Below are 25,000 nucleotides of genomic sequence, written 5' to 3' on the forward strand. Positions count from 1 at the left end.
TATATAATACCAGGTGCTTTAAGCTTTTGGGTTTTCATTCCTACTTATATAATGTACTGGCGATAAGATTGGCTGGTCTTTAAATAGCCCTCTCTTTGCAGCAGACTTCGCTTACGGCCATACCATCCTGGCTATGCCCGATCTCGTCTGATCTCGGAAGCTAAGCAGGTTTGGGCCTGGTTAGTACTTGGATGGGAGACCGCCTGGGAATACCAGGTGCTGTAAGCTTTTTGGAAATTTTTCACTTAGTATATAATAATTTTGCCAAAAAATAGAGTCAATGCCGATCTCTGAATATTAGCAGGTTTGGGCCTGGTTAGTACTTGGATGGGAGACCGCCTGGGAATACCAGGTGCTGTAAGCTTTCTGGACATTTTTCACTTAGTATATAATAATTTTGCCAAAAAATAGTCAATGCCGATCTCTGAATATTTGCAGGTTTGGGCCTGGTTAGTACATGGATGGGAGACTGCCTGGGAATACCAGGTGCTTTAATCTTTTTGGAAAATTTCACGAATTATATAATAATCTTTCATTAAAAAAAAAAAAAAAAGAGTCAATGCCCGATCTCTGAATCTTAGCAGGTTTAGGTCTGGTTAGTACTTGTATGAGAGACTGCCTAGGAATACCAGGTGCTTTAAGCTTTTGGGTTTTCTTTCCTACTTATATAATGTACTGGCGATAAGATTGGCTGTTCTTTAAATAGCCCTCTCTTCAATCAATCAATCAATCACCTTTATTTATATAGTGCTTTAAACAAAATACATTGCGTCAAAGCACTGAACAACATTCATTTGGAAAACAGTGTCTCAATAATGCAAAATGATAGTTAAAGGCAGTTCATCATTGAATTCAGCTATGTCATCTCTGTTCAGTTGAAATAGTGTCTGTTTTTATTTGCAATCAAGTCAATGATATCGCTGTAGATGAAGTGACCCCAACTAAGCAAGCCAGAGGCGACAGCGGCAAGGAACCGAAACTCCATCGGTGACAGAATGGAGAAAAAAACCTTGGGAGAAACCAGGCTCAGTTGGGGGGTCAGTTCTCCTCTGACCAGACGAAAACCAGTAGTTCAATTCCAGGCTGCAGCAAAGTCAGATTGTGCAGAAGAATCATCTGTTTCCTGTGGTCTTGTCCTGGTGCTCCTCTGAGACAAGGTCTTTACAGGGGATCTGTATCTGGGGCTCTAGTTGTCCTGGTCTCTGCTGTCTTTCAGGGCAGTAGAGGTCCTTTCTAGGTGCTGATCCACCATCTGGTCTGGATACATACTGGATCCGGGTGACTGCAGTGACCCTCTGATCTGGACACAGACTGGATCTCGTGGCCACAGTGACCTCGGAACAAGAGAGAAACAGACAAATATTAGTGTAGATGCCATCCTTCTAATGATGTAGAAAGTACGGTGTTATGTGAAGTGTTTCCGGTTCCGGTTTACCTAATTAATGCAGCCTAAAAATCCTTTAACGGATTTGGATATTAAAAGCATATTAGTATGTTATGTGTATGCCAGGTTAAAGAGATGGGTCTTTAATCTAGATTTAAACTGCAAGAGTGTGTCTGCCTCCCGAACAATGTTAGGTAGGTTATTCCAGAGTTTAGGCGCCAAATAGGAAAAGGATCTGCCGCCCGCAGTTGATTTTGATATTCTAGGTATTATCAAATTGCCTGAGTTTTGAGAACGTAGCGGACGTAGAGGAGTATAATGTAAAAGGAGCTCATTCAAATACCGAGGTGCTAAACCATTCAGGGCTTTATAAGTAATAAGCAATATTTTAAAATCTATACGATGTTTGATAGGGAGCCAGTGCAGTGTGGACAGGACCGGGCTAATATGGTCATACTTCCTGGTTCTAGTAAGAACTCTTGCTGCTGCATTTTGGACTAGCTGTAGTTTGTTTACCAAGCGTGCAGAACAACCACCCTATAAAGCATTACAATAGTCTAACCTTGAAGTCATAAATGCATGGATTAACATTTCTGCATTTGACATTGAGAGCATAGGCCGTAATTTAGATATATATTTGAGATGGAAAAATGCAGTTTTACAAATGCTAGAAACGTGTCTTTCTAAGGAAAGATTGCGATCAAGTAGCACACCTAGGTTCCTAACTGATGACGAAGAATTGACAGAGCAACCATCAAGTCTTAGACAGTGTTCTAGGTTATTACAAGCAGAGTTTTTAGGCCCTATGATTAACACCTCTGTTTTTTCTGAATTTAGCAGTAAGAAATTACTCGTCATCCAATTTTTTATATCGACTATGCATTCCATTCGTTTTTCAAATTGGTGTGTTTCACCAGGCTGCGAGGAAATATAGAGCTGCGTATCATCAGCATAACAGTGAAAGCTAACACCATGTTTCCTGATGATATCTCCCAAGGGTAACATATAAAGCGTGAAGAGTAGCGGCCCTAGTACTGAGCCTTGAGGTACTCCATACTGCACTTGTGATCGATATGATACATCTTCATTCACTGCTACGAACTGATGGCGGTCATATAAGTACGATTTAAACCATGCAAATGCACTTCCACTGATGCCAACAAAGTGTTCAAGTCTATGCAAAAGAATGTTGTGGTCAATTGTGTCAAACGCAGCACTAAGATCCAATAAAACTAATAGAGAGATACACCCACGATCAGATGATAAGAGCAGATCATTTGTAACTCTAAGGAGAGCAGTCTCAGTACTATGATACGGTCTAAATCCTGACTGGAAATCCTCACATATACCATTATTCTCTAAGAAGGAATATAATTGTGAGGATACCACCTTTTCTAGTATCTTGGACAGAAAAGGGAGATTCGAGATTGGTCTATAACTAACAAGTTCTCTGGGGTCAAGTTGTGGCTTTTTTATGAGAGGCTTAATAACAGCCAGTTTGAAGGTTTTGGGGACATATCCTAATGACAATGAGGAATTAATAATAGTCAGAAGAGGACCTATGACTTCTGGAAGCACCTCTTTTAAGAGTCTAACATACATGTTGTTGGTTTAAATGATTTAACAAGTTTATACAATTCTTCCTCTCCTATAGTAGAGAATGAGTGGAACTGTTCCTCAGGGGGTCTATAGTGCACTGTCTGATGTGATACGGTAGCTGACGGCTGAATGGTTGCAATTTTATCTCTAATACTATCGATTTTAGAAGTAAAGTAGTTCATAAAGTCATTACTGTTGTGGTGTTGGGAAATGTCAACACTTGTTGAGGCTTTATTTTTCGTTAATTTAGCCACTGTATTGAATAAATACCTGGGGTTATGTTTGTTTTCTTCTAAAAGAGAAGAAAAGTAATCAGATCTAGCAGGTTTTAATGCTTTTCTATAGGATATGCTACTTTCCCGCCAAGCAATACGAAATACCTCTAGTTTTGTTTTCCTCCAGCTGCGCTCCATTTTTCTGGCTGCTCTCTTTAGGGTGCGAGTATGCTCATTATACCATGGTGTCAAACTGTTTTCCTTAACCTTCCTTAAGCGTAAAGGAGCAACTGTATTTAAAGTGCTAGAAAAGAGAGAGTCCATAGTTTCTGTTACATCATCAAGTTGTTCTGAGGTTTTGGATATGCTAAGGAATTTGGATACATCAGGAAGATAACTTAAAAAGCAGTCTTTTGTGGTAGAAGTGATGGTTCTTCGATACTTGTAACAAGAAGTAGAATTTACAATTTTGGCTATATGAAGTTTACACAGAACTAAATAATGATCTGAGATATCATCACTTGGCTGAATAATTTCAACACTATCAACATCAATTCCATGTGACAGTATTAAATCTAGAGTATGATTTCGACAATGAGTAGGTCCTGAAACATGTTGTCTAACACCAATAGAGTTCAGAATGTCTATAAATGCTGATCCCAATGCGTCTTTTTCATTATCGACATGGATATTAAAATCACCAACTATTAAGACTTTATCTGCAGCCAGAACTAACTCGGATGTAAAATCACCAAACTCTTTAATAAAGTCTGTATGGTGCCCTGGTGGCCTGTATACAGTAGCCAGTACAAACATAACAGGGGATTTATCATTAACATTGGTTTCTCTGGATAATGTTATATGAAGCACCATTACTTCAAACGAGTTATACTTGAAGCCTGCCCTCTGAGAAATCCTAAAAACGTTGTTATAAATTGAAGCAACTCCTCCCCCTTTGCCTTTTAAACGCGGCTCATGTTTATAACAGTAATCTTGGGGGGTGGACTCATTTAAAATAATGTAATCATCAGGTTTTAGCCAAGTTTCTGTCAAACAGAGCACATCTATATTATGATCAGTTATCATATTATTTACAAAAAGTGTTTTCGTAGAAATGGATCTGATAATCAATAAGCCAATCTTTATCATTTGTTTATCCATATTGCATTTGTTTTTTATTTGTTGAACCTCAATTAAATTGTTAACCTTAACTTGGTTTGGACATTTTTTGTATTTTCTAGTTCGGGGAACAGACACAGTCTCTATAGTGTGATATCTAGGTGAAAGAGTCTCTATGTGCTGAGAATTAACTGACCTCTGTGACGGGAGGCAGCTAGCAGACGGTCGGTTTAGCCAGTCTGTCTGCTTCCTGACCTGGGCCCCAGTTAGTCAAGTATAAACACTAAGACTATTTGCCATATTTCTAGACAGAAGAGCAGCACCACTTCTTCAGCAGCACTCTTTGCAGCAGACTTCGCTTACGGCCATACCAACCTGGCTTTGCCCGATCTCGTCTGATCTCGGAAGCTAAGCAGGTTTGGGCCTGGTTAGTACTTGGATGGGAGACCGCCTGGGAATACCAGGTGCTGTAAGCTTTTTGGAAATTTTTCACTTAGTATATAATAATTTTGCCAAAAAATAGAGTCAATGCCGATCTCTGAATATTAGCAGGTTTGGGCCTGGTTAGTACATGGATGGGAGACTGCCTGGGAATACCAGGTGCTGTAAGCTTTTTGGACATTTTTCACTTAGTATATAATAATTTTGCCAAAAAATAGAGTCAATGCCGATCTCTGAATATTTGCAGGTTTGGGCCTGGTTAGTACATGGATGGGAGACTGCCTGGGAATACCAGGTGCTTTAATCTTTTTGGAAAATTTCACGAATTATATAATAATCTTTCATAAAAAAAAAAAAAAAAAAGTCAATGCCCGATCTCTGAATCTTAGCAGGTTTAGGTCTGGTTAGTACTTTTATGAGAGACTGCCTAGGAATACCAGGTGCTTTAAGCTTTTGGGTTTTCTTTCCTACTTATATAATGTACTGGCGATAAGATTGGCTGTTCTTTAAATAGCCCTCTCTTCAATCAATCAATCAATCACCTTTATTTATATAGTGCTTTAAACAAAATACATTGCGTCAAAGCACTGAACAACATTCATTTGGAAAACAGTGTCTCAATAATGCAAAATGATAGTTAAAGGCAGTTCATCATTGAATTCAGCTATGTCATCTCTGTTCAGTTGAAATAGTGTCTGTTTTTATTTGCAATCAAGTCAATGATATCGCTGTAGATGAAGTGACCTCAACTAAGCAAGCCAGAGGCGACAGCGGCAAGGAACCGAAACTCCATCGGTGACAGAATGGAGAAAAAAACCTTGGGAGAAACCAGGCTCAGTTGGGGGGTCAGTTCTCCTCTGACCAGAGGAGTTGGACAGTGTTTTCTCTACTTCCTGTTGGCCTTCTGTAGCTAATCATAGCTCTGTGTAGCTGTTTTTATTTTATTTTTATTTTTTTTCTCTATAATCTTTCTTACTATCACTGTCTGTTTGTTTGTTTTTTATATTGTAAAATATAACTTAATTCACACCATATTTCTGATATTATCGATCAATCTTATCAGATTAACTTTGATCGTTCACTCTTCCGTGACTGCAGTACACCTGCAAAGCGTTAGCACTCGTTAGCTTGTCATTAGCGTTTTCTTTTCTCCTCTCCTCTCTCACGCTGCAGTTTTCCACAAGTTCATCAAACAACCGCATTAAGAATATTTCATCAAGCACGGTGAGTAATGGCTTCTTCTACAATTGTTATTTGCACCTCTTGCCACATGTACAGTTTATCTATCTCTGTCGCTGATGAGGGATTCACATGTGATAAATGCAGGGAAATAGTTAGGCTGACAGAGAAGATTTCAGAATTAGAGACACGCATCCAAACTTTAATTGAGGACAGTAAGAATGTTAGGGCTCTAGATATGGCTTTGGATGCGTCTAGCTCAGGGATTCCTGTACATTGTCCGGTTCCAGCAGAGCCCCTGCAGCAGGGCAACTGGGTGACGGTGAGGCAGCATAGTCGTGGGTCAAAACACTGCTCTTCTGTTCCGATCAAAACATCAAACAGGTTCTCCCCACTCAGTGATGCACCCACTGAGAAACCTGATGAAAGTGCTCTAGTTATTGGTGATTCTATTGTACGGAACGTGAATATAGAGACACCAGCCACCATAGTCAAATGTTTACCGGGAGCCAGAGCGCCTGACATCTTGGCAAATTTAAAAGTGCTGGCTAATGCTAAGCGTAAATACAGTAAGATTGTTATTCATGCCGGCGCTAATGATGTTCGACTTCGCCAGTCGGAAATAACTAAAAATAACTTTAAAGAGGTGTGTGAACTTGCAAGCACGATGTCAGACACTGTAATATGCTCTGGTCCCCTCCCTGCTTACCGTGGTGACGAGATGCATAGCAGATTGTCATCACTCAATGGCTGGATGTCTAAGTGGTGCCCACAGAATAACATAGGTTTCATAGACAATTGGACGAGCTTTTGGGGCAGACCTGACCTGTTTAAAAGAGATGGTCTTCATCCCTCCTGGGGTGGTGCTGCTCTTCTGTCTAGAAATATGGCACATAGTCTTAGTGTTTATACTTGACTAACTGGGGCCCAGGTCAGGAAGCAGACAGACTGGCTAAACCGACCGTCTGCTAGCTGCCTCCCGTCACAGAGGTCAGTTAATTCTCAGCACATAGAGACTCTTTCACCTAGATATCACACTATAGAGACTGTGTCTGTTCCCCGAACTAGAAAATACAAAAAATGTCCAAACCAAGTTAAGGTTAACAATTTAATTGAGGTTCAACAAATAAAAAACAAATGCAATATGGATAAACAAATGATAAAGATTGGCTTATTGAATATCAGATCCATTTCTACGAAAACACTTTTTGTAAATAATATGATAACTGATCATAATATAGATGTGCTCTGTTTGACAGAAACTTGGCTAAAACCTGATGATTACATTATTTTAAATGAGTCCACCCCCCAAGATTATTGTTATAAACACGAGCCGCGTCTAAAAGGCAAAGGGGGAGGAGTTGCTTCAATTTATAACAACGTTTACAGGATTTCTCAGAGGGCAGGCTTCAAGTATAACTCGTTTGAAGTAATGGTGCTTCATATAACATTATCCAGAGAAACCAATGTTAATGATAAATCCCCTGTTATGTTTGTACTGGCTACTGTATACAGGCCACCAGGGCACCATACAGACTTTATTAAAGAGTTTGGTGATTTTACATCCGAGTTAGTTCTGGCTGCAGATAAAGTCTTAATAGTTGGTGATTTTAATATCCATGTCGATAATGAAAAAGATGCATTGGGATCAGCATTTATAGACATTCTGAACTCTATTGGTGTTAGACAACATGTTTCAGGACCTACTCATTGTCGAAATCATACTCTAGATTTAATACTGTCACATGGAATTGATGTTGATAGTGTTGAAATTATTCAGCCAAGTGATGATATCTCAGATCATTATTTAGTTCTGTGTAAACTTCATATAGCCAAAATTGTAAACTCTACTTCTTGTTACAAGTATCGAAGAACCATCACTTCTACCACAAAAGACTGCTTTTTAAGTTATCTTCCTGATGTATCCGAATTCCTTAGCATATTCAAAACCTCAGAACAACTTGATGATGTAACAGAAACTAAGGACTCTCTCTTTTCTAGCACTTTAAATACAGTTGCTCCTTTACGCTTAAGGAAGGTTAAGGAAAACAGTTTGACACCATGGTATAATGAGCATACTCGCACCCTAAAGAGAGCAGCCCGAAAAATGGAGCGCAGCTGGAGGAAAACAAAACTAGAGGTATTTCGTATTGCTTGGCGGGAAAGTAGCATATCCTATAGAAAAGCATTTAAAACTGCTAGATCTGATTACTTTTCTTCTCTTTTAGAAGAAAACAAACATAACCCCAGGTATTTATTCAATACAGTGGCTAAATTAACGAAAAATAAAGCCTCAACAAGTGTTGACATTTCCCAACACCACAACAGTAATGACTTTATGAACTACTTTACTTCTAAAATCGATACTATTAGAGATAAAATTGCAACCATTCAGCCGTCAGCTACAGTATCACATCAGACAGTGCACTATAGACCCCCTGAGGAACAGTTCCACTCATTCTCTACTATAGGAGAGGAAGAATTGTATAAACTTGTTAAATCATCTAAACCAACAACATGTATGTTAGACCCTATACCATCTAAGCTCCTAAAAGAGGTGCTTCCAGAAGTCATAGGTCCTCTTCTGACTATTATTAATTCCTCATTGTCATTAGGATATGTCCCCAAAACCTTCAAACTGGCTGTTATTAAGCCTCTCATAAAAAAGCCACAACTTGACCCCAGAGAACTTGTTAATTATAGACCAATCTCGAATCTCCCTTTTCTGTCCAAGATACTAGAAAAGGTGGTATCCTCACAATTATATTCCTTTTTAGAGAATAATGGTATATGTGAGGATTTCCAGTCAGGATTTAGACCGTATCATAGTACTGAGACTGCTCTCCTTAGAGTTACAAATGATCTGCTCTTATCATCTGATCGTGGGTGTATCTCTCTATTAGTGTTATTGGATCTTAGTGCTGCGTTTGACACAATTGACCACAACATTCTTTTGCATAGACTTGAACACTTTGTTGGCATCAGTGGAAGTGCATTAGCATGGTTTAAATCGTACTTATATGACCGCCATCAGTTCGTAGCAGTGAATGAAGATGTATCATATCGATCACAAGTTCAAGACCAGGACAAGACCACAGGAAACGGATGATTCTTCTGCACAATCTGACTTTGCTGCAGCCTGGAATTGAACTACTGGTTTTCGTCTGGTCAGAGGAGAACTGACCCCCCAACTGAGCCTGGTTTCTCCCAAGGTTTTTTTTCTCCATTCTGTCACCGATGGAATTTCGGTTCCTTGCCGCTGTCGCCTCTGGCTTGCTTAGTTGGGGTCACTTCATCTACAGCGATATCATTGACTTGATTGCAAATAAAAACAGACACTATTTCAACTGAACAGAGATGACATAACTGAATTCAATGATGAACTGCCTTTAACTATCATTTTGCATTATTGAGACACTGTTTTCCAAATGAATGTTGTTCAGTGCTTTGACGCAATGTATTTTGTTTAAAGCACTATATAAATAAAGGTGATTGATTGATTGATTGACCAGACGAAAACCAGTAGTTCAATTCCAGGCTGCAGCAAAGTCAGATTGTGCAGAAGAATCATCTGTTTCCTGTGGTCTTGTCCTGGTGCTCCTCTGAGACAAGGTCTTTACAGGGGATCTGTATCTGGGGCTCTAGTTGTCCTGGTCTCCGCTGTCTTTCAGGGCAGTAGAGGTCCTTTCTAGGTGCTGATCCACCATCTGGTCTGGATACGTACTGGATCCGGGTGACTGCAGTGACCCTCTGATCTGGACACAGACTGGATCTCGTGGCCACGGTGACCTCGGAACAAGAGAGAAACAGACAAATATTAGCGTAGATGCCATTCTTCTAATGATGTAGAAAGTACGGTGTTATGTGAAGTGTTTCCGGTTCCGGTTTACCTAATTAATGCAGCCTAAAAATCCTTTAACGGATTTGGATATTAAAAGCATATTAGTATGTTATGTGTATGCCAGGTTAAAGAGATGGGTCTTTAATCTAGATTTAAACTGCAAGAGTGTGTCTGCCTCCCGAACAATGTTAGGTAGGTTATTCCAGAGTTTAGGCGCCAAATAGGAAAAGGATCTGCCGCCCGCAGTTGATTTTGATATTCTAGGTATTATCCAATTGCCTGAGTTTTGAGAACGTAGCGGACGTAGAGGAGTATAATGTAAAAGGAGCTCATTCAAATACTGAGGTGCTAAACCATTCAGGGCTTTATAAGTAATAAGCAATATTTTTAAATCTATACGATGTTTGATAGGGAGCCAGTGCAGTGTGGACAGGACCGGGCTAATATGGTCATACTTCCTGGTTCTAGTAAGAACTCTTGCTGCTGCATTTTGGACTAGCTGTAGTTTGTTTACCAAGCGTGCAGAACAACCACCCAATAAAGCATTACAATAGTCTAACCTTGAAGTCATAAATGCATGGATTAAAATTTCTGCATTTGACATTGAGAGCATAGGCCGTAATTTAGATATATTTTTGAGATGGAAAAATGCAGTTTTACAAATGCTAGAAACGTGTATTTCTAAGGAAAGATTGCGATCAAGTAGCACACCTAGGTTCCTAACTGATGACGAAGAATTGACAGAGCAACCATCAAGTCTTAGACAGTGTTCTAGGTTATTACAAGCAGAGTTTTTAGGCCCTATGATTAACACCTCTGTTTTTTTCTGAATTTAGCAGTAAGAAATTACTCGTCATCCAATTTTTTATATCGACTATGCATTCCATTAGTTTTTCAAATTGGTGTGTTTCACCAGGCTGCGAGGAAATATAGAGCTGCGTATCATCAGCATAACAGTGAAAGCTAACACCATGTTTCCTGATGATATCTCCCAAACATATAAAGCGTGAAGAGTAGCGGCCCTAGTACTGAGCCTTGAGGTACTCCATACTGCACTTGTGATCGATATGATACATCTTCATTCACTGCTACGAACTGATGGCGGTCATATAAGTACGATTTAAACCATGCTAATGCACTTCCACTGATGCCAACAAAGTGTTCAAGTCTATGCAAAAGAATGTTGTGGTCAATTGTGTCAAACGCAGCACTAAGATCCAATAAAACTAATAGAGAGATACACCCACGATCAGATGATAAGAGCAGATCATTTGTAACTCTAAGGAGAGCAGTCTCGGTACTATGATACGGTCTAAATCCTGACTGGAAATCCTCACATATACCATTATTCTCTAAGAAGGAATATAATTGTGAGGATACCACCTTTTCTAGTATCTTGGACAGAAAAGGGAGATTCGAGATTGGTCTATAACTAACAAGTTCTCTGGGGTCAAGTTGTGGCTTTTTTATGAGAGGCTTAATAACAGCCAGTTTGAAGGTTTTGGGGACATATCCTAATGACAATGAGGAATTAATAATAGTCAGAAGAGGACCTATGACTTCTGGAAGCACCTCTTTTAAGAGCTTAGATGGTATAGGGTCTAACATACATGTTGTTGGTTTAAATGATTTAACAAGTTTATACAATTCTTCCTCTCCTATAGTAGAGAATGAGTGGAACTGTTCCTCAGGGGGTCTATAGTGCACTGTCTGATGTGATACGGTAGCTGACGGCTGAATGGTTGCAATTTTATCTCTAATAGTATCGATTTTAGAAGTAAAGTAGTTCATAAAGTCATTACTGTTGTGGTGTTGGGAAATGTCAACACTTGTTGAGGCTTTATTTTTCGTTAATTTAGCCACTGTATTGAATAAATACCTGGGGTTATGTTTGTTTTCTTCTAAAAGAGAAGAAAAGTAATCAGATCTAGCAGGTTTTAATGCTTTTCTATAGGATATGCTACTTTCCCGCCAAGCAATACGAAATACCTCTAGTTTTGTTTTCCTCCAGCTGCGCTCCATTTTTCGGGCTGCTCTCTTTAGGGTGCGAGTATGCTCATTATACCATGGTGTCAAACTGTTTTCCTTAACCTTCCTTAAGCGTAAAGGAGCAACTGTATTTAAAGTGCTAGAAAAGAGAGAGTCCATAGTTTCTGTTACATCATCAAGTTGTTCTGAGGTTTTGGATATGCTAAGGAATTTGGATACATCAGGAAGATAACTTAAAAAGCAGTCTTTTGTGATAGAAGTGATGGTTCTTCGATACTTGTAACAAGAAGTAGAATTTACAATTTTGGCTATATGAAGTTTACACAGAACTAAATAATGATCTGAGATATCATCACTTGGCTGAATAATTTCAACACTATCAACATCAATTCCATGTGACAGTATTAAATCTAGAGTATGATTTCGACAATGAGTAGGTCCTGAAACATGTTGTCTAACAACAATAGAGTTCAGAATGTCTATAAATGCTGATCCCAATGCGTCTTTTTCATTATCGACATGGATATTAAAATCACCAACTATTAAGACTTTATCTGCAGCCAGAACTAACTCGGATGTAAAATCACCAAACTCTTTAATAAAGTCTGTATGGTGCCCTGGTGGCCTGTATACAGTAGCCAGTACAAACATAACGGGGGATTTATCATTAACATTGGTTTCTCTGGATAATGTTATATGAAGCACCATTACTTCAAACGAGTTATACTTGAAGCCTGCCCTCTGAGAAATCCTAAAAACGTTGTTATAAATTGAAGCAACTCCTCCTCCTTTGCCTTTTAAACGCGGCTCATGTTTATAACAGTAATCTTGGGGGGTCGACTCATTTAAAATAATGTAATCATCAGGTTTTAGCCAAGTTTCTGTCAAACAGAGCACATCTATATTATGATCAGTTATCATATTATTTACAAAAAGTGTTTTCGTAGAAATGGATCTGATATTCAATAAGCCAATCTTTATCATTTGTTTATCCATATTGCATTTGTTTTTTATTTGTTGAACCTCAATTAAATTGTTAACCTTAACTTGGTTTGGACATTTTTTGTATCTTCTAGTTCGGGGAACAGACACAGTCTCTATAGTGTGATATCTAGGTGAAAGAGTCTCTATGTGCTGAGAATTAACTGACCTCTGTGACGGGAGGCAGCTAGCAGACGGTCGGTTTAGCCAGTCTGTCTGCTTCCTGACCTGGGCCCCAGTTAGTCAAGTATAAACACTAAGACTATTTGCCATATTTCTAGACAGAAGAGCAGCACCACTTCTTCAGAAGCACTCTTTGCAGCAGACTTCGCTTACGGCCATACCAACCTGGCTATGCCCGATCTCGTCTGATCTCGGAAGCTAAGCAGGTTTGGGCCTGGTTAGTACTTGGATGGGAGACCGCCTGGGAATACCAGGTGCTGTAAGCTTTTTGGACATTTTTCACTTAGTATATAATAATTTTGCCAAAAAATAGAGTCAATGCCCGATCTCTGAATATTAGCAGGTTTGGGCCTGGTTAGTACATGGATGGGAGACTGCCTGGGAATACCAGGTGCTGTAAGCTTTTGGACATTTTTCACTTAGTATATAATAATTTTGCCAAAAAATAGAGTCAATGCCCGATCTCTGAATCTTAGCAGGTTTAGGTCTGGTTAGTACTTTGATGAGAGACTGCCTAGGAATACCAGGTGCTTTAAGCTTTTGGGTTTTCTTTCCTACTTATATAATGTACTGGCGATAAGATTGGCTGGTCTTTAAATAGCCGTCTCTTTGCAGCAGACTTCGCTTACGGCCATACCAACCTGGCTATGCCCGATCTCGTCTGATCTCGGAAGCTAAGCAGGTTTGGGCCTGGTTAGTACTTGGATGGGAGACCGCCTGGGAATACCAGGTGCTGTAAGCTTTTTGGACATTTTTCACTTAGTATATAATAATTTTGCCAAAAAATAGTCAATGCCGATCTCTGAATATTTGCAGGTTTGGGCCTGGTTAGTACATGGATTGGAGACTGCCTGGGAATACCAGGTGCTTTAATCTTTTTGGAAAATTTCACGAATTATATAATAATCTTTCATTAAAAAAAAAAAAAAAAAAAAAAAAAAGAGTCAATGCCCGATCTCTGAATCTTAGCAGGTTTAGGTCTGGTTAGTACTTGTATGAGAGACTGCCTAGGAATACCAGGTGCTTTAAGCTTGTGGGTTTTCTTTCCTACTTATATAATGTACTGGCGATAAGATTGGCTGTTCTTTAAATAGCCCTCTCTTCAATCAATCAATCAATCACCTTTATTTATATAGTGCTTTAAACAAAATACATTGCGTCAAAGCACTGAACAACATTCATTTGGAAAACAGTGTCTCAATAATGCAAAATGATAGTTAAAGGCATTTCATCATTGAATTCAGCTATGTCATCTCTGTTCAGTTGAAATAGTGTCTGTTTTTATTTGCAATCAAGTCAATGATATCGCTGTAGATGAAGTGACCCCAACTAAGCAAGCCAGAGGCGACAGCGGCAAGGAACCGAAACTCCATCGGTGACAGAATGGAGAAAAAACCTTGGGAGAAACCAGGCTCAGTTGGGGGGTCAGTTCTCCTCTGACCAGACGAAAACCAGTAGTTCAATTCCAGGCTGCAGCAAAGTCAGATTGTGCAGAAGAATCATCTGTTTCCTGTGGTCTTGTCCTGGTGCTCCTCTGAGACAAAGTCTTTACAGGGGATCTGTATCTGGGGCTCTAGTTGTCCTGGTCTCCGCTGTCTTTCAGGGCAGTAGAGGTCCTTTCTAGGTGCTGATCCACCATCTGGTCTGGATACGTACTGGATCCGGGTGACTGCAGTGACCCTCTGATCTGGACACAGACTGGATCTCGTGGCCACGGTGACCTCGGAACAAGAGAGAAACAGACAAATATTAGCGTAGATGCCATTCTTCTAATGATGTAGAAAGTACGGTGTTATGTGAAGTGTTTCCGGTTCCGGTTTACCTAATTAATGCAGCCTAAAAATCCTTTAACGGATTTGGATATTAAAAGCATATTAGTATGTTATGTGTATGCCAGGTTAAAGAGATGGGTCTTTAATCTAGATTTAAACTGCAAGAGTGTGTCTGCCTCCCGAACAATGTTAGGTAGGTTATTCCAGAGTTTAGGCGCCAAATAGGAAAAGGATCTGCCGCCCGCAGTTGATTTTGATATTCTAGGTATTATCAAATTGCCTGAGTTTTGAGAACGTAGCGGACGTAGAGGAGTATAATGTAAAAGGAGCTCATTCAAATACCGAGGTGCTAAACCATTCAGGGCTTTATAAGTAATAAGCAATATTTTAAAATCTATACGATGTTTGATAGGGAGCCAGTGCAGTGTGGACAGGACCGGGCTAATATGGTCATACTTCCTGGTTCTAGTAAGAACTCTTGCTGCTGCATTTTGGACTAGCTGTAGTTTGTTTACCAAGCGTGCAGAACAACCACCCTATAAAGCATTACAATAGTCTAACCTTGAAGTCATAAATGCATGGATTAACATTTCTGCATTTGACATTGAGAGCATAGGCCGTAATTTAGATATATATTTGAGATGGAAAAATGCAGTTTTACAAATGCTAGAAACGTGTCTTTCTAAGGAAAGATTGCGATCAAGTAGCACACCTAGGTTCCTAACTGATGACGAAGAATTGACAGAGCAACCATCAAGTCTTAGACAGTGTTCTAGGTTATTACAAGCAGAGTTTTTAGGCCCTATGATTAACACCTCTGTTTTTTCTGAATTTAGCAGTAAGAAATTACTCGTCATCCAATTTTTTATATCGACTATGCATTCCATTAGTTTTTCAAATTGGTGTGTTTCACCAGGCTGCGAGGAAATATAGAGCTGCGTATCATCAGCATAACAGTGAAAGCTAACACCATGTTTCCTGATGATATCTCCCAAGGGTAACATATAAAGCGTGAAGAGTAGCGGCCCTAGTACTGAGCCTTGAGGTACTCCATACTGCACTTGTGATCGATATGATACATCTTCATTCACTGCTACGAACTGATGGCAGTCATATAAGTACGATTTAAACCATGCTAATGCACTTCCACTGATGCCAACAAAGTGTTCAAGTCTATGCAAAAGAATGTTGTGGTCAATTGTGTCAAACGCAGCACTAAGATCCAATAAAACTAATAGAGAGATACACCCACGATCAGATGATAAGAGCAGATCATTTGTAACTCTAAGGAGAGCAGTCTCAGTACTATGATACGGTCTAAATCCTGACTGGAAATCCTCACATATACCATTATTCTCTAAGAAGGAATATAATTGTGAGGATACCACCTTTTCTAGTATCTTGGACAGAAAAGGGAGATTCGAGATTGGTCTATAACTAACAAGTTCTCTGGGGTCAAGTTGTGGCTTTTTTATGAGAGGCTTAATAACAGCCAGTTTGAAGGTTTTGGGGACATATCCTAATGACAATGAGGAATTAATAATAGTCAGAAGAGGACCTATGACTTCTGGAAGCACCTCTTTTAAGAGCTTAGATGGTATAGGGTCTAACATACATGTTGTTGGTTTAAATGATTTAACAAGTTTATACAATTCTTCCTCTCCTATAGTAGAGAATGAGTGGAACTGTTCCTCAGGGGGTCTATAGTGCACTGTCTGATGTGATACGGTAGCTGACGGCTGAATGGTTGCAATTTTATCTCTAATAGTATCGATTTTAGAAGTAAAGTAGTTCATAAAGTCATTACTGTTGTGGTGTTGGGAAATGTCAACACTTGTTGAGGCTTTATTTTTCGTTAATTTAGCCACTGTATTGAATAAATACCTGGGGTTATGTTTGTTTTCTTCTAAAAGAGAAGAAAAGTAATCAGATCTAGCAGGTTTTAATGCTTTTCTATAGGATATGCTACTTTCCCGCCAAGCAATACGAAATACCTCTAGTTTTGTTTTCCTCCAGCTGCGCTCCATTTTTCAGGCTGCTCTCTTTAGGGTGCGAGTATGCTCATTATACCATGGTGTCAAACTGTTTTCCTTAACCTTCCTTAAGCGTAAAGGAGCAACTGTATTTAAAGTGCTAGAAAAGAGAGAGTCCATAGTTTCTGTTACATCATCAAGTTGTTCTGAGGTTTTGGATATGCTAAGGAATTTGGATACATCAGGAAGATAACTTAAAAAGCAGTCTTTTGTGGTAGAAGTGATGGTTCTTCGATACTTGTAACAAGAAGTAGAATTTACAATTTTGGCTATATGAAGTTTACACAGAACTAAATAATGATCTGAGATATCATCACTTGGCTGAATAATTTCAACACTATCAACATCAATTCCATGTGACAGTATTAAATCTAGAGTATGATTTCGACAATGAGTAGGTCCTGAAACATGTTGTCTAACACCAATAGAGTTCAGAATGTCTATAAATGCTGATCCCAATGCGTCTTTTTCATTATCGACATGGATATTAAAATCACCAACTATTAAGACTTTATCTGCAGCCAGAACTAACTCGGATGTAAAATCACCAAACTCTTTAATAAAGTCTGTATGGTGCCCTGGTGGCCATTGGAAACATTGGTTTCTCTGGATAATGTTATATGAAGCACCATTACTTCAAACGAGTTATACTTGAAGCCTGCCCTCTGAGAAATCCTAAAAACGTTGTTATAAATTGAAGCAACTCCTCCCCCTTTGCCTTTTAAACTCGGCTCATGTTTATAACAGTAATCTTGGGGGGTGGACTCATTTAAAATAATGTAATCATCAGGTTTTAGCCAAGTTTCTGTCAAACAGAGCACATCTATATTATGATCAGTTATCATATTATTTACAAAAAGTGTTTTCGTAGAAATGGATCTGATTTTCAATAAGCCAATCTTTATCATTTGTTTATCCATATTGCATTTGTTTTTTATTTGTTGAACCTCAATTAAATTGTTAACCTTAACTTGGTTTGGACATTTTTTGTATTTTCTAGTTCGGGGAACAGACACAGTCTCTATAGTGTGATATCTAGGTGAAAGAGTCTCTATGTGCTGAGAATTAACTGACCTCTGTGACGGGAGGCAGCTAGCAGACGGTCGGTTTAGCCAGTCTGTCTGCTTCCTGACCTGGGCCCCAGTTAGTCAAGTATAAACACTAAGACTATTTGCCATATTTCTAGACAGAAGAGCAGCACCACTTCTTCAGAAGCACTCTTTGCAGCAGACTTCGCTTACGGCCATACCAACCTGGCTATGCCCGATCTCGTCTGATCTCGGAAGCTAAGCAGGTTTGGGCCTGGTTAGTACTTGGATGGGAGACCGCCTGGGAATACCAGGTGCTGTAAGCTTTTTGGACATTTTTCACTTAGTATATAATAATTTTGCCAAAAAATAGAGTCAATGCCCTATCTCTGAATATTAGCAGGTTTGGGCCTGGTTAGTACATGGATGGGAGACTGCCTGGGAATACCAGGTGCTGTAAGCTTTTGGACATTTTTCACTTAGTATATAATAATTTTGCCAAAAAATAGAGTCAATGCCCGATCTCTGAATCTTAGCAGGTTTAGGTCTGGTTAGTACTTTGATGAGAGACTGCCTAGGAATACCAGGTGCTTTAAGCTTTTGGGTTTTCTTTCCTACTTTATATAATGTACTGGCGATAAGATTGGCTGGTCTTTAAATAGCCCTCTCTTTGCAGCAGACTTTGCTTACGGCCATACCAACCTGGCTATGCCCGATCTTGTCTGATCTCGGAAGCTAAGCAGGTTTGGGACTGGTTAGTACTTGGATGGGAGACCGCCTGGGAATACCAGGTGCTGTAAGCTTTTTGGACATTTTTCACTTAGTATATAATAATTTTGCCAAAAAATAGAGTCAATGCCGATCTCTGAATATTTGCAGGTTTGGGCCTGGTTAGTACATGGACTTTTATGAGAGACTGCCTAGGAATACCAGGTGCTTTAAGCTTTTGGGGTTTCTTTCCTACTTACATAATGTAATGGCAATAAGATTGGCTGGTCTTTAAATAGCCCTTTCTTTGCAGCAGACTTCGCTTACGGCCATACCAACCTGGCTATGCCCGATCTCGTCTGATCTCGGAAGCTAAGCAGGTTTGGGCCTGGTTAGTACTTGGATGGGAGACCGCCTGGGAATACCAGGTGCTGTAAGCTTTTTGGACATTTTTCACTTAGTATATAATAATTTTGCCAAAAAATAGAGTCAATGCCCGATCTCTGAATATTAGCAGGTTTGGGCCTGGTTAGTACATGGATGGGAGACTGCCTGGGAATACCAGGTGCTTTAATCTTTTTGGAAAATTTCACAAATTATATAATAATCTTTCATTAAAAAAAAAAAAAGAGTCAATGCCCGATCTCTGAATCTTAGCAGGTTTAGGTCTGGTTAGTACTTTTATGAGAGTCTGCCTAGGAATACCAGGTGCTTTAAGCTTTTGGGTTTTCTTTCCTACTTATATAATGTACTGGCGATAAGATTGGCTGTTCTTTAAATAGCCCTCTCTTCAATCAATCAATCAATCACCTTTATTTATATAGTGCTTTAAACAAAATACATTGCGTCAAAGCACTGAACAACATTCATTTGGAAAACAGTGTCTCAATAATGCAAAATGATAGTTAAAGGCAGTTCATCATTGAATTCAGCTATGTCATATCTGTTCAGTTGAAATAGTGTCTGTTTTTATTTGCAATCAAGTCAATGATATCGCTGTAGATGAAGTGACCCCAACTAAGCAAGCCAGAGGCGACAGCGGCAAGGAACCGAAACTCCATCGGTGACAGAATGGAGAAAAAAACCTTGGGAGAAACCAGGCTCAGTTGGGGGGTCAGTTCTCCTCTGACCAGACGAAAACCAGTAGTTCAATTCCAGGCTGCAGCAAAGTCAGATTGTGCAGAAGAATCATCTGTTTCCTGTGGTCTTGTCCTGGTGCTCCTCTGAGACAAGGTCTTTACAGGGGATCTGTATCTGGGGCTCTAGTTGTCCTGGTCTCCGCTGTCTTTCAGGGCAGTAGAGGTCCTTTCTAGGTGCTGATCCACCATCTGGTCTGGATACGTACTGGATCCGGGTGACTGCAGTGACCCTCTGATCTGGACACAGACTGGATCTCGTGGCCACGGTGACCTCGGAACAAGAGAGAAACAGACAAATATTAGCGTAGATGCCATTCTTCTAATGATGTAGAAAGTACGGTGTTATGTGAAGTGTTTCCGGTTCCGGTTTACCTAATTAATGCAGCCTAAAAATCCTTTAACGGATTTGGATATTAAAAGCATATTAGTATTTTATGTGTATGCCAGGTTAAAGAGACGGGTCTTTAATCTAGATTTAAACTGCAAGAGTGTGTCTGCCTCCCGAACAATGTTAGGTAGGTTATTCCATAGTTTAGGCGCCAAATAGGAAAAGGATCTGCCGCCCGCAGTTGATTTTGATATTCTAGGTATTATCAAATTGCCTGAGTTTTGAGAACGTAGCGGACGGAGAGGAGTATGATGTAAAAGGAGCTCATTCAAATACTGAGGTGCTAAACCATTCAGGGCTTTATAAGTAATAAGCAATATTTTAAAATCTATATGATGTTTGATAGGGAGCCAGTGCAGTGTGAACAGGACCGGGCTAATATGGTCATACTTCCTGGTTCTAGTAAGAACTCTTGCTGCTGCATTTTGGACTAGCTGTAGTTTGTTTACCAAGCGTGCAGAACAACCACCCAATAAAGCATTACAATAGTCTAACCTTGAAGTCATAAATGCATGGATTAAAATTTCTGCATTTGACATTGAGAGCATAGGCCGTAATTTAGATATATTTTTTAGATGGAAAAATGCAGTTTTACAAATGCTAGAAACGTGTCTTTCTAAGGAAAGATTGCGATCAAGTAGCACACCTAGGTTCCTAACTGATGACGAAGAATTGACAGAGCAACCATCAAGTCTTAGACAGTGTTCTAGGTTATTACAAGCAGAGTTTTTAGGCCCTATGATTAACACCTCTGTTTTTTCTGAATTTAGCAGTAAGAAATTACTCGTCATCCAATTTTTTATATCGACTATGCATTCCATTAGTTTTTCAAATTGGTGTGTTTCACCAGGCTGCGAGGAAATATAGAGCTGCGTATCATCAGCATAACAGTGAAAGCTAACACCATGTTTCCTGATGATATCTCCCAAGGGTAACATATAAAGCGTGAAGAGCAGCGGCCCTAGTACTCAGCCTTGAGGTACTCCATACTGCACTTGTGATCGATATGATACATCTTCATTCACTGCTACGAACTGATGGCGGTCATATAAGTACGATTTAAACCATGCTAATGCTCTTCCACTGATGCCAACAAAGTGTTCAAGTCTGTGCAAAAGAATGTTGTGGTCAATTGTGTCAAACGCAGCACTAAGATCCAATAAAACTAATAGAGAGATACACCCATGATCAGATGATAAGAGCAGATCATTTGTAACTCTAAGGAGAGCAGTCTCAGTACTATGATACGGTCTAAATCCTGACTGGAAATCCTCACATATACCATTATTCTCTAAGAAGGAATATAATTGTGAGGATACCACCTTTTCTAGTATCTTGGACAGAAAAGGGAGATTCGAGATTGGTCTATAACTAACAAGTTCTCTGGGGTCAAGTTGTGGCTTTTTTATGAGAGGCTTAATAACAGCCAGTTTGAAGGTTTTGGGGACATATCCTAATGACAATGAGGAATTAATAATAGTCAGAAGAGGACCTATGACTTCTGGAAGCACCTCTTTTAAGAGCTTAGATGGTATAGGGTCTAACATACATGTTGTTGGTTTAAATGATTTAACAAGTTTATACAATTCTTCCTCTCCTATAGTAGAGAATGAGTGGAACTGTTCCTCAGGGGGTCTATAGTGCACTGTCTGATGTGATACTGTAGCTGACGGCTGAATGGTTGCAATTTTATCTCTAATAGTATCGATTTTAGAAGTAAAGTAGTTCATAAAGTCATTACTGTTGTGGTGTTGGGAAATGTCAACACTTGTTGAGGCTTTATTTTTCGTTAATTTAGCCACTGTATTGAATAAATACCTGGGGTTATGTTTGTTTTCTTCTAAAAGAGAAGAAAAGTAATCAGATCTAGCAGTTTTAAATGCTTTTCTATAGGATATGCTACTTTCCCGCCAAGCAATACGAAATACCTCTAGTTTTGTTTTCCTCCAGCTGCGCTCCATTTTTCGGGCTGCTCTCTTTAGGGTGCGAGTATGCTCATTATACCATGGTGTCAAACTGTTTTCCTTAACCTTCCTTAAGCGTAAAGGAGCAACTGTATTTAAAGTGCTAGAAAAGAGAGAGTCCTTAGTTTCTGTTACATCATCAAGTTGTTCTGAGGTTTTGAATATGCTAAGGAATTCGGATACATCAGGAAGATAACTTAAAAAGCAGTCTTTTGTGGTAGAAGTGATGGTTCTTCGATACTTGTAACAAGAAGTAGAATTTACAATTTTGGCTATATGAAGTTTACACATAACTAAATAATGATCTGAGATATCATCACTTGGCTGAATAATTTCAACACTATCAACATCAATTCCATGTGACAGTATTAAATCTAGAGTATGATTTCGACAATGAGTAGGTCCTGAAACATGTTGTCTAACACCAATAGAGTTCAGAATGTCTATAAATGCTGATCTCAATGCGTCTTTTTCATTATCGACATGGATAATAAAATCACCAACTGTTAAGACTTTATCTGCAGCCAGAACTAACTCGGATGTAAAATCACCAAACTCTTTAATAAAGTCTGTATGGTGCCCTGGTGGCCTGTATAGAGTAGCCAGTACAACCATAACAGGGGATTTATCATTAACATTGGTTTCTCTGGATAATGTTATATGAAGCACCATTACTTCAAACGAGTTATACTTGAAGCCTGCCCTCTGAGAAATCCTAAAAACGTTGTTATAAATTGAAGCAACTCCTCCCCCTTTGCCTTTTAAACGTGGCTCATGTTTATAACAGTAATCTTGGGGGGTGGACTCATTTAAAATAATGTAATCATCAGGTTTTAGCCAAGTTTCTGTCAAACAGAGCACATCTATATTATGATCAGTTATCATATTATTTACAAAAAGTGTTTTCGTAGAAATGGATCTGATATTCAATAAGCCAATCTTTATCATTTGTTTATCCATATTGCATTTGTTTTTTATTTGTTGAACCTCAATTAAATTGTTAACCTTAACTTGGTTTGGACATTTTTTGTATTTTCTAGTTCGGGGAACAGACACAGTCTCTATAGTGTGATATCTAGGTGAAAGAGTCTCTATGTGCTGAGAATTAACTGACCTCTGTGACGGGAGGCAGCTAGCAGACGGTCGGTTTAGCCAGTCTGTCTGCTTCCTGACCTGGGCCCCAGTTAGTCAAGTATAAACACTAAGACTATTTGCCATATTTCTAGACAGAAGAGCAGCACCACTTCTTCAGCAGCACTCTTTGCAGCAGACTTCGCTTACGGCCATACCAACCTGGCTATGCCCGATCTCGTCTGATCTCGGAAGCTAAGCAGGTTTGAGGTTGGTTAGTACTTGGATGGGAGACCGCCTGGGAATACCAGGTGCTGTAAGCTTTTTGGACATTTTTCACTTAGTATATAATAATTTTGCCAAAAAATAGAGTCAATGCCCGATCTCTGAATATTAGCAGGTTTGGGCCTGGTTAGTACATGGATGGGAGACTGCCTGGGAATACCAGGTGCTGTAAGCTTTTGGACATTTTTCACTTAGTATATAATAATGTTGCCAAAAAATAGAGTCAATGCCCGATCTCTGAATCTTAGCAGGTTTAGGTCTGGTTAGTACTTTGATGAGAGACTGCCTAGGAATACCAGGTGCTTTAAGCTTTTGGGTTTTCTTTCCTACTTATATAATGTACTGGCGATAAGATTGGCTGGTCTTTAAATAGCCGTCTCTTTGCAGCAGACTTCGCTCACGGCCATACCAACCTGGCTATGCCCGATCTCGTCTGATCTCGGAAGCTAAGCAGGTTTGGGCCTGGTTAGTACTTGGATGGGAGACCGCCTGGGAATACCAGGTGCTTTAATCTTTTTGGAAAATTTCACGAATTATATAATAATCTTTCATTAAAAAAAAAAAAAAGAGTCAATGCCCGATCTCTGAATCTTAGCAGGTTTAGGTCTGGTTAGCACTTTGATGAGAGACTGCCTGGGAATACCAGGTGCTTTAATCTCTTTGGAAAATTTCACGAATTATATAATAATCTTTCATTAAAAAAAAAAAAAAGAGTCAATGCCCGATCTCTGAATCTTAGCAGGTTTAGGTCTGGTTAGCATTTGATGAGAGACTGCCTGGGAATACCAGGTGCTTTAATCTCTTTGGAAAATTTCACGAATTATATAATAATCTTTCATTAAAAAAAAAAAAAAAAAAAAAAGAGTCAATGCCCGATCTCTGAATCTTAGCAGGTTTAGGTCTGGTTAGCACTTTGATGAGAGACTGCCTAGGAATACCAGGTGCTTTAAGCTTTTGGGTTTTCTTTCCTACTTATATAATGTACTGGCGATTAGATTGGCTGGTCTTTAAATAGCCCTCTCTTTGCTGCTGTCTTCGCTTACGGCCATACCAACCTGGCTATGCCCGATCTCGTCTGATCTCGGAAGCTAAGCAGGTTTGGGCCTGGTTAGTACTTGGATGGGAGACCGCCTGGGAATACCAGGTGCTGTAAGCTTTTTGGACATTTTTCACTTAGTATATAATAATTTTGCCAAAAAATAGAGTCAATGCCCGATCTCTGAATATTAACAGGTTTGGGCCTGGTTAGTACATGGATGGGAGACTGCCTGGGAATACCAGGTGCTGTAAGCTTTTTGGACATTTTTCACTTAGTATATAATAATTTTGCCAAAAAATAGAGTCAATGCCCGATCTCTGAATCTTAGCAGGTTTAGGTCTGGTTAGCACTTTGATGAGAGACTGCCTGGGAATACCAGGTGCTTTAATCTCTTTGGAAAATTTCACGAATTATATAATAATCTTTCATTAAAAAAAAAAAAGAGTCAATGCCCGATCTCTGAATCTTAGCAGGTTTAGGTCTGGTTAGCATTTGATGAGAGACTGCCTAGGAATACCAGGTGCTTTAAGCTTTTGGGTTTTCTTTCCTACTAATATAATGTACTGGCGATTAGATTGGCTGGTCTTTAAATAGCCCTCTCTTTGCTGCTGTCTTCGCTTACGGCCATACCAACCTGGCTAT

At 39.3% G+C, this 25,000-nt stretch overlaps 1 protein-coding gene and 11 non-coding genes across 12 annotated transcripts in view; all 12 read left to right on the forward strand.

Moving 5' to 3' along the window:
* Positions 1 to 109: 109 nt before the first annotated feature.
* LOC127996362 (5S ribosomal RNA) lies at positions 110 to 228 on the forward strand. Its single transcript, XR_008169271.1, has one exon. It is a non-coding gene; the product is annotated as a 5S ribosomal RNA (ribosomal RNA).
* Positions 229 to 4,674: 4,446 nt separating this feature from the next.
* LOC127994728 (5S ribosomal RNA) lies at positions 4,675 to 4,793 on the forward strand. Its single transcript, XR_008167700.1, has one exon. It is a non-coding gene; the product is annotated as a 5S ribosomal RNA (ribosomal RNA).
* A 1,212-nt stretch (positions 4,794 to 6,005) lies between these two features.
* LOC127987513 (uncharacterized) lies at positions 6,006 to 9,006 on the forward strand. Its single transcript, XM_052589862.1, has one exon. The coding sequence runs from the start codon at positions 6,029 to 6,031 to the stop codon at positions 6,851 to 6,853; it is 825 nt and encodes a 274-aa protein (XP_052445822.1). The 5' UTR covers positions 6,006 to 6,028; the 3' UTR covers positions 6,854 to 9,006.
* A 4,072-nt stretch (positions 9,007 to 13,078) lies between these two features.
* Positions 13,079 to 13,197, forward strand: LOC127998760 (5S ribosomal RNA). Its single transcript, XR_008171591.1, has one exon. It is a non-coding gene; the product is annotated as a 5S ribosomal RNA (ribosomal RNA).
* A 357-nt stretch (positions 13,198 to 13,554) lies between these two features.
* LOC127998772 (5S ribosomal RNA) lies at positions 13,555 to 13,673 on the forward strand. The gene has a single exon (XR_008171602.1). It is a non-coding gene; the product is annotated as a 5S ribosomal RNA (ribosomal RNA).
* Positions 13,674 to 17,971: 4,298 nt separating this feature from the next.
* LOC127998783 (5S ribosomal RNA) lies at positions 17,972 to 18,090 on the forward strand. The gene has a single exon (XR_008171613.1). It is a non-coding gene; the product is annotated as a 5S ribosomal RNA (ribosomal RNA).
* A 358-nt stretch (positions 18,091 to 18,448) lies between these two features.
* Positions 18,449 to 18,567, forward strand: LOC128004457 (5S ribosomal RNA). The gene has a single exon (XR_008177146.1). It is a non-coding gene; the product is annotated as a 5S ribosomal RNA (ribosomal RNA).
* Positions 18,568 to 18,793: 226 nt separating this feature from the next.
* LOC127998795 (5S ribosomal RNA) lies at positions 18,794 to 18,912 on the forward strand. Its single transcript, XR_008171624.1, has one exon. It is a non-coding gene; the product is annotated as a 5S ribosomal RNA (ribosomal RNA).
* Positions 18,913 to 23,238: 4,326 nt separating this feature from the next.
* Positions 23,239 to 23,357, forward strand: LOC128005780 (5S ribosomal RNA). Its single transcript, XR_008178422.1, has one exon. It is a non-coding gene; the product is annotated as a 5S ribosomal RNA (ribosomal RNA).
* Positions 23,358 to 23,714: 357 nt separating this feature from the next.
* Positions 23,715 to 23,833, forward strand: LOC128005092 (5S ribosomal RNA). The gene has a single exon (XR_008177757.1). It is a non-coding gene; the product is annotated as a 5S ribosomal RNA (ribosomal RNA).
* Positions 23,834 to 24,356: 523 nt separating this feature from the next.
* On the forward strand, positions 24,357 to 24,475 carry LOC127998807 (5S ribosomal RNA). The gene has a single exon (XR_008171636.1). It is a non-coding gene; the product is annotated as a 5S ribosomal RNA (ribosomal RNA).
* Positions 24,476 to 24,974: 499 nt separating this feature from the next.
* The window catches only part of LOC127998818 (5S ribosomal RNA), a 119-nt gene continuing 93 nt past the window's right edge, over positions 24,975 to 25,000 (forward strand). The window contains exon 1 of the ribosomal RNA XR_008171647.1: positions 24,975 to 25,000. This exon is cut by the window's right edge and continues 93 nt beyond it. This is a non-coding gene — a ribosomal RNA (5S ribosomal RNA).

Source organism: Carassius gibelio, chromosome B22, assembly GCF_023724105.1.
Source record: "Carassius gibelio isolate Cgi1373 ecotype wild population from Czech Republic chromosome B22, carGib1.2-hapl.c, whole genome shotgun sequence".
Lineage (NCBI taxonomy): Eukaryota > Metazoa > Chordata > Actinopteri > Cypriniformes > Cyprinidae > Carassius > Carassius gibelio.